The sequence below is a fragment of the Polyodon spathula genome, chromosome 25 (assembly GCF_017654505.1).
Source record: "Polyodon spathula isolate WHYD16114869_AA chromosome 25, ASM1765450v1, whole genome shotgun sequence".
In the NCBI taxonomy this organism is placed as follows: domain Eukaryota; kingdom Metazoa; phylum Chordata; class Actinopteri; order Acipenseriformes; family Polyodontidae; genus Polyodon; species Polyodon spathula.
Window position 1 is genome coordinate 19,907,576 of NC_054558.1, and position 9,602 is coordinate 19,917,177.

The 9,602-nt window shown below is 36.2% G+C and overlaps 1 protein-coding gene and 1 non-coding gene across 2 annotated transcripts; both read right to left on the minus strand.

Annotated features, from left to right (window-relative positions):
* Positions 1-1,466: 1,466 nt before the first annotated feature.
* On the minus strand, positions 1,467-8,485 carry LOC121300292 (E3 ubiquitin-protein ligase RNF185). The gene is made up of 7 exons (XM_041228801.1): positions 8,320-8,485; positions 7,001-7,213; positions 6,385-6,403; positions 5,882-5,994; positions 5,577-5,631; positions 4,034-4,151; positions 1,467-3,561 (listed from the first exon to the last, which is right to left on the minus strand). Exons 2-7 carry the CDS (start codon positions 7,156-7,158, stop codon positions 3,464-3,466), a joined length of 561 nt encoding a protein of 186 aa, XP_041084735.1. The 5' UTR covers positions 7,159-7,213; positions 8,320-8,485; the 3' UTR covers positions 1,467-3,463.
* Positions 8,486-8,919: 434 nt separating this feature from the next.
* On the minus strand, positions 8,920-9,032 carry trnal-caa. The gene is made up of 2 exons: positions 8,995-9,032; positions 8,920-8,954 (listed from the first exon to the last, which is right to left on the minus strand). It is a non-coding gene; the product is annotated as a tRNA-Leu (tRNA).
* Positions 9,033-9,602: the final 570 nt, after the last annotated feature.

Genomic DNA, 9,602 nt, shown 5'->3' on the forward strand with positions numbered 1-9,602 from the left:
TCCGCATCCAATAGAGGACTAGTATTGAGAAACAAGCAATGTGTCCACCGTTCCTTACACAGATACCTTAGAGATAATCAAACGGTTCCCCACTGTATTGTGATTAAACACCCAAAACACAGGCTATGGGCAGTTACCTAGATTTAGATGTATTTGTCTATCACAGTCCCTGGATTTCAGAGTGACAATAATTATGGTTATAATCGGGTGGTGCTGTTGTTTTTCTGACTGGACGAGCCTTGCCTGTCTAGAGCAATCAAGCTCCTCATCCATTTTTTTTGGGGGACCAAATGCATCCCTTTTTTTGCATAGGTAACTCCAATTTAAGTATGTGTTATATAAAGTGTGACAAAAGTGAATGAAACTCCCACATTAAGAAGAGTCTCACCTCGGATTACCTTTAATACTGTTACTGATCCCGTGTCTATTGTCACAACAACCTTTACATTAATATTTACAGTAACATATATGTCTATTCTACAGATCAAATCAGAGGAAAACAGCAGCTGTGTGCAATTTAAAACAGGACCCTATCTATACCAAGTGTTTGTGGTAGATGTCTGTTGCATTTTAAACAGATTCAATGAAGTCCATGACTTGCTCGGTAAATCTAAAGAATGTTTGAATTAAATTAGCCATAGCAGGTTTGTTTGTAATTGGTTTTCTGCATTAGCTCTGGAATTCAGTTTGGTTGTGGTAAAGATGTAATACCAAAAAGGTAGGCATGGATAGGGGATGGTTAAGATTTTCATGATTAAACACTTCAAGCTATATAAACACATAATCACTTAAGATCTTTAAGGAGAATGATGTCATTTTCAGGCTGATTTTCACACCAACTCACACACTAGTGCCTCTTTCTAGAGCCTGCATTTCAAATGAGAACCCCTGCTTTTATTTCCTTTTAGTCCAGGCAAAGCTGAGATCAGACTGAACAGTATCCACTAAACAATGCATTGAAGATGGCTTATGAACGCCAACGGTTAGATTAACTGTGCTTTTCCAGGCCAATATTTGCGGACAATGGGGGAGTTTCCATGTGTTTTAATTTTACTCGAGCCAAATGAAAAATGGCCCTATACATTTCGGGTTTATTTGCCGCCACAAACATGATCCTCTGGGGCTGTTCTCCTAAACATGCTCTTTAAAACCTTTTCAAAAATACATACATTTATTAGGCCAATATAATACAGAGAACTGATGTAACAGTTCTACCATTAAGCAGTGAAGAATTACACATTTTATTATAACTGCACACCTTTTGAGAACATCAGGTTTCATACACTAGAAATAAATAAAGCAAGAAACAAATACAGATTCATCTAACCTGCTAATAACCATTAATGGATAAGAATCTCTAGAAATTCACGAAATGCACAGAACAATTCAAACCAGTTGGCATCTGTAAGAACAGAGCTAAAGCATAATTATTAAAAGCTTAAAAAAATAGTACCCTTTGCCTTAAATCAAGAAAGGTTTTTTATTTATTTATTTTTATGGTAAAACTTATACAATTGGTTTTACTGAGCGAGACTAAAGTAAAAACATTTCACAGTGATCAAGGTATTAGCCTTTACTGGTCTACTCGACCTGCAGGTTACTAATAGTTTAAAACATCAATTTATGAGGGTGTGTTTGAAGGATGCCAAAAACTTGCTAAAATATTTTGTTACTAACTTCCCATTTTAATCTATGCTCAGTTATAAAAATGATCTTTTGTTAAGAACAAGCTTTGATGCTGGTAGTCTCTCCAAAGGATTTACGAATAAAGAAAAACAAGATGATTTTGCATAGATCCTACTAGAAAGAAAACAGGTTGTGTTCCCCATGTAGTCTAGTGTTTCTAGTTGGCTTGCCTCACAAACACACACGACACACCAACAAACACCACTCAAACTCAGAAATGCTCATTACAAAAAAAAACAAAAAACAACAAAAACAAACAAGAAATATGAAAACGGCTCTCAAAATAAAGCAACACACTGTAGTATACTGAAAACAATGACAAAACTAATTAACAAGCAAAATATAATGTTTATCTACAAAGGATCATGGCCAGCTGAAACAAGACACTGCATCAAGCTTCTGCAAAACTCTTTGCTGTTTCACAATTAGTATGCTAGTAAAATTGTACAGTTAAAGCAGCAAAGCCCCATAAACATGTTCAATTTCATACTGAACTCTTAAGTGTCTGTGAGTACATTATAACATTAGTGGATCTGCAAACAGTGCACTTTGATTAAACTTTACTTCTCCCATGGAAGTTACAGCTGCAGAAAACCAAACTGCATTACACCCACCTACAGCAATGGGTGACTAAGAATATAAATTACGACTTCCACTACATAGCTCAACTAGCAAAATACTACAGAGAGCAGATTAACCATTATTTTATTGATCTTAAGTAGTAACAATCATCTCACATATTTTTAAAACCGAGTGAGATACTGCACTTTTAACTTACTATGAAGAATGCATGTTTTCTTAAAAACATAAAACTCATACATAAAAAACAAATACAAAAATCAATCAAGTATGCAGTTTGTTTAATACATTTCTGGTGACATTGTTTGATAGGAATTAAACTATAGCGTTACAACGTGCAGATTTCTTTAACTTTACTGCAATTCTTCAACTATTAAAATCAAAAAACCCAAACTGCCCCCTAGTGCCCTGCCCGTGTTTTAACATTCAGAATCTGCTAACAGGCGATGTTTCCAGACTTTCTTCGTGATGGTTTACAGAAGTTTAAGTATCACATTTAGTGGTGCAGGTGATCATTAATTGTTTAATTAAAAAAGTGTTGACACAAAAATAAAGAAAACTGCAAGTACTTTTTTTTATGATTTCTAAAAATCAATAGTTTACCATGTTCCACTTGAATTGTCACTGCAAGCATATGCTCCAAGCACAGTTCTAACTAAGTTAGCCTTCTCAAAAAGCAAGTGGTGCAATAAAAACAAGACTTTTTCAAAAAACGCCCCTGCGATTTCCATATAAATCTATATAATACTTAGTCAGGGAGCGTCTACATGACACCTGGAAAAGTTTATCAACAGCCCAGTGGTAACAATGAATCAATGGATTCACTAAACTAGTTGGCTGAAAGAACAAACCTTTCTAGAGATTTTAAAATACCAATTGCAGTACCCCAAGAATAAATAGTCAGCTATAAAAACAATCTTGCCGATGTTTAATTGTTCAAAAGCCATAGTATTTAAAATCACATTTTGTTTATAGGTAAAGTATTCCCATTCAAATGAAACGTCTAAACTCAATGAAGAAATCATTTTATTATCCAAAAGGTTTTCTTCTTACTTCTTTTTTTCATTTCTTCCCACCCATTCCAGAAATAGATTAATTATTCTTATTAGTGAAGATTTAAAAAAACAACAATAATAATAATAATAATAATTTTAGTTGTCTTCATTGGCAGTCCCTTTTTGCAGCTTGCAACCAGTCCTTATGCAATGAGAAGCCAAAACATGATCAGCAGGGCGACAAACAGAAAGAGACGGGAGAGGAACTGCTCATCCATGAACTGCGGGGTTCCAGGGACAGCTTATAATGGGAAACACAAAACAGGGGAGACAAAAGGTTTTATTTAGTGATGCCAGAATACTTCATTTGGAGAATATAAAACAGGGCAGAAAACATTACTTCTTCCACTTTGCGTTTTTACTACTGTTTTTCATAGCGCTAATGTTTCTTATCTAAAACTGCGAAATAATTTTATACTGTGAAAAATCTTTGTAAAATCACCACACTCCCATTGCATATTAGTTCGACTCATTCCAGCTTTTAGTGTGAACACCTGATCTTAATTAAATACAGTACACACCCTTTGTATTGGCGGGTACTTACAATTAAGACTGACAGGAATACCTGGAATGCCTCAAATTAGTATGCAATGGAAGTCTGTTCCTTGCACTACTATACAAAATAAAGCAACATGTTTATTTAAAGCACTGTATGGAATCTAGAAAGCTGGTCTAAACGGATATAATACTGTAAAACTAACACAGAAAAATACCTGGGGGTGGTCTGCCATCATTAATGTTAAATGCTGTGGCGAAAATACCAAACGGAAAGGCTCCAATCCCAAAGGACATCTGAAATCCCCCATCTCCAAAACCAAACCCTTGAAACCCCTGTTAAAAAGCAAGAAACATTGTTTAATGACACCAATTGGCAATGCAGTTAACTACAACATATATAATAACTTTATATATGCAATATCTACATTTTAATACTCATGTTGATCTTCCTGCTATTATATGGCAATGAAGACATACAGTAGAACACTGGGTCTATAGACGAAAGCAGATTTAAAGATTCGGTCTGATATGGCTGTTTTGGAGCTATCGCGACAGGTGGCAAAAGCAGTGTTTTTTTTTTTTTTTTCATTGTTTTGTTTCAATTGTCATTTCAAACTGTAACATCATCATTACAAGTGTTTTCTGCACGTCACAGCGCATCACTGCACACCTGCATCCTTCACGCACCTGTCTACTGCCTCCGATTCAGGGTTGCTACAGATTTATCTTCCCTGCCGGTGTGAGCGACAGCGTGTGGGCAATCGGGAAAGGACACAGGCTGTTCTGGGATGTTTCTGTGTCGTTGTGTTGTGTTATTTTATGAGTTAGTTGTGTATTTTAAATTTATAATTCTTAATTTGCTTTTATATGTCTGCCATTTCTCTCTTTATTTTTCTATTTTATTTTTTAATTTAAGACTCATTTATATATTTTATAGTTAAGTCGCTTTGGATAAAAGCGTCTGCTACATAATTAAACAATAATATGGACACTAATAACATTTGATCTGATCTCAGTACTTAATGGCTCAACCTGCACATCCCATTTAAATTTGAAAATTGCATATTTTATTAGTTTTAGGAAGAAAGCAAGTTTGTCATAAGTCTAAAAATGATGCAATACAAAAAAAAAAAAAAAAAATGCACTGGAAGCATCGTCTCAAGAGAGGATAAAAGAAGTCTTTCTTCTGGGGCCTTACACAGCATAACTTAATAACTCCCCAAAGGACTGTTCTTTACTTAATGAATTACCGGTATCTGTCTCTGGCAGATTTCTGGATCTTACAAGGAACCACGCAATAGTTTCATCATATGTAGCGTGCGCTAATAAATGAATGTCAATAAAAACTAATAGATGTCCTAAAGTATTACTCATAAAGATAAATATATTGCACTGTACATCTGTGTATTCAATATCAACTTCTTGTAAATTATACTAGTAATACTTTATAAACATTAAACTACTACCCTGATTTAACATACATTTCTTGAGTTGCACTTTCCTTTACACAGACAAGCCCCTGGCAGTCAGTGCCGATTGGCATAAATGGGGCTAGGTTAGATAATACTACAAACCAGTATCTAACAAATCAAATCTCACACTATTGAATTAGTTACCGCAGGTTTATTTGTATGTAGACTGGGCTGGATTCAATCAAGATACACAGCCCTGCTTAATGAGCCTCGTTATTTCCCTGGCTGTTCAATCACACTACCAGTAAAAGGTGGACATGTCTCCGATTCACTCCTGCAGACTCACCCCTCGGTTTTCTGGTTCAGGTCTCTGTCCCTGAGGTCTAGGTGGTGTTCTCTCCCTAAATATAGCAGGAAATAAAAAAATTAACAAAGCATTAAAACTAAGCATTCACAAAGAAAACTAAGTTGCACATAGATAAGCCAAACTCATTTCACTTGTGACCACTGAACCCAGGCCTAGAAATAAGAACCTAGAGAACAAGCCCACGGGGTCACTGAATGAACATTTAGGTGCCCGTTAAAACCAAACAGCTCTGGTAACAATCCTTGTAAAAACAGACTCAACATTAGGTGCCTGCTTTTGCTTACCTTGGGTCCTGCTGCCCTGTACTCCCCCGGCCATATAACGGGATAACTTTCTCTCGACTGATTCCTGCTTTGCACACTGGGCAAACCTGGCGGTTTGGTCTCGTCTCTAACCACTGAGATGGAGAGAAACAGCGAAAATAAACTGAAAGGGCCACCTAAACACTTAAAAAACACTTCCTGTAAAATGTGAGATTGGATCTGAACTCAAACCCCTCCCAATAAGACATTGCAGTGCACTGTTAAAAAGGCCTATTCCCATAGTAGCTCATTCCTGTAAATATGAGTGGAGCGTCATATACAATTTTTACATAATGTATGAAAATTAAGATCAGATACCATGAAATAGCACATGGTTGAACTGCAGCTGGCTATTCCAACAACCTAAAACCGTTCTATATTAGACGGATTAGTATGCCACTAACGGAAAAAGCATTTAATCAAGTCTCGTGGGTTTAATGCAACAGAAGCTGACGAAACAAAGTGAACACTTTAAACTGTCTCACCTGATGTAAACAGGGCCAGCTGTGGGTATTCCCATAGCACCATACATACGTAAAGAGGAAAGAAAAAAGAAAAACAGACACTTGCTTAATTCTCTGGTATTTTACAAACAAATGCAAACTGCATGCAACAATATAATATTCATGGTTACAGTCAGATGTTTAACATTCAACACAATTAAATCCAGTGTCAGCACATGCTTGCTCTCTCAGAAAAGGAACACAAATTAACCTTTGAATGAAAACCTAAAACAGTATAGTGGACACCTTTGTAAGCTCTTTAGCTCACAAACCCAGATTAGCACTAACCTTTTACTACATAATGTTAGCTATGGTAGTCCAAGACCCAATGTGAAAAAAAAAAAAAAAAAAAAACATATAAGGCTTTTTTTTGGTTGTGTATCACCAACTCACGATGCTTCTCATATATAAATCATCAACACGGCAATGCTGCTTTAAATTTAGTAAAAATGCTTGTTCAAAAAAACTGCTTCTGGTGAATGAGGCGCACTCCCGTCACATTCACGCTGAAACGCAGCTGCAGTTTACTTCAGAGTGTTTTTACTACTTAACAAGTGTTTAAAGATGCAGATCGATAATGACAAACAGGCAAGCTTACCAAAAGAGGTGTCCACACAGACTAATGACAGCATCCTTGGCAGTGTCCAGACAGATATTGCACTCGAACGTACTGTCCTGGTTGCTGCCTTCTCCAGCAGTGCCAGTAGCTCCCCCTGAACTTGGGCTCTCTGTAGAGGCTGAAGCAGCGCTTGCCATCTTGGGCACCAGGCAGGAAATGATACCAGAAGGCGAGCACTCTGCTGTGTGTAGTCTAAGAAACACGAGACAACACATTTAGATTATGTCAAGCAATACCAACAGTCCTATTCGTTTGGACATTAGATTATTCAGTATTAACAGGAACACTAATCCCTGGGATAGATATTAGGAAACTAAGATGCTTTTATTCTGGCACCTGCACACACACACACAGCAGCTTGATATTGACGCAGTGGGTAATGCTTATTAATACAATACTATTTGGAAAAATAATTTACTAAATGATACATCTGCTGTCTGATGACAAATCTAAATCTGACTTCAATTCTATACTTTTCATGGCTATAAATTATTAAGTTATACTTTTTTCAATCACTTGAAGCGATCACTGAATGCAGTAGGGCACTCAAAAGCTCTGCCACAGTTTTATTTATTATAAACCTCAATATTGACCAAACTGGCAATCTACCCTTTGCAGTATAATATGCCCAAATGTTGGGTACTTTCTACAAACATATAACAGACAATCTGATTACAGTGCTCAACGCAGTTCTGTAGCTGTAAGAAACAACAGGAACTGTGCTGTAGTCTCTCCTACAATTTGACTTTTTGTGGACTTAAAAAATTGCAGGAGGTCCAGTGCCTATGAGGCAGAAAACTCAAGAATGCATACAGTGAAACTAAGTATTACGGTTTATTTTAAAATACAGCAAGTTAACAGACATGCTCAGGGTAATGACTATCACATTCAAATGCACACATTCTAAAAGTCTGTTCAAAAGCACACACTCGATCATGAATACCCTTTACCCTTTTTAACATATACACACATTACACAAACACAACTGATTATATATATGGTACATACCAACAACAGAAATCCATTCTCGTCAATGGATAATCACATGCTACACTTAGAACTGTATCATAAAACAGGCCTATCCATTATGACCGTGTCTGACTAAAACTGGTGTCTGCCATTTCTAATTTAAATAAAATAATTTATCGTTGTTTCTATCTCTGTGCATTGCTTTTTTTTTTTTTTTTCCAATGAAAATGAAATCGAGTAATTCGAATGTGATGAACACTTAAGTGAACGGACTGTGGCGTGGAAATGTTCAGTTCCAATCCAGTATCTTGTTATAACAAATCTCTTACCTTTTTAGATCATTGGTGAAGCCTTCGGTGTTGTTTGTGGTCTGAATTTTCCAGAAACAACTCCTCCAAACACCTCTTTATTCGCCAACAAACGCAGCTTATGTGCGTTCATCTGATTATTACAACACCCGGAAACTAACAGAGTGGGAACACCGGAAATAGAAGAAGTCCATAGCAACCTGGCATACAGTACAGTACCAACATATTGCAGATTGTTACATTAAATACATTCTCCGACACTCCCCCAAAAAATAAAACAAACAAAAAAAAAAAACAAGTATTCACTAATATAACATTTCTGCAATGCTTCTTTGTTTACGTACTATAATTTACATTTTAAAAATAGTACCGTCCATGTCGTTGTACCGCTTGCCAGATTTTCCTTGTTTAAAAGTTGTTGTTTTTTTTTTTTTTTTAATTATTAAATTGTCTGGCAGGTAACTACCGACGTAGAACTTACCACTTTTTAACATTTAAATATATTATTTGATAAATATCCTAATACACTTTAACAACTGTTATTTTTTCAGCTGCAAATATATCACTTTAATATTTACCTATATTTTTTAATTATATAAAAGAAAAGAAACAAAAACATCATGTCAGAAGTGGGATTCGAACCCACGACCCCAGATGGAGACCAGAATGCCCGTAGTTCAGGTAAGGAATCTATTCCTTGAGTCTGGCGCCTTAGACCACTCGGCCACCCTGACACTTCTGCATAAAGCGACTATGTGATATAGAGGAAATGATCTTGTTTTGATAATGAATACTCAGAACCACTACATCGTTATTTGCAGTTTCCTGTTATGCAGCCCGACCCTGTAACATGCATATTGTGAATCTAATTAATTACACTAAATGGCCAACAAGGGGCGCTCCTGTCCTGATTCCGAAACTACAAATCTAGCTGCTTGTCTGATTAAACCGATTTAAAATTTTATCTGGTGTCTGTAACTACCTGTATTATATATAACAGTTATAATATTTTATTGGGTTGTGGTGGGGTTTTTTATGCATGGTATATGATAGTTTGATTTCGTTTTTTACATAACCTACAGTGACACCTGCTTTTGCTAGACCATACGCACTATATTTGCAGTTAAACTGGGAAGTCAGGCCATAACTAAATAATGCAATGCAAAGACCAGCACACCTGAAATTTGAATGAGGTCAGATTACTTCAATCCAATACTTTGGGGATATTGATACGTGGACAACGCTCAGTGAAGCCTTCAAATAGTTACCCAAGGAAACCACGCTGAAGAAGGGTTTCTCAACTC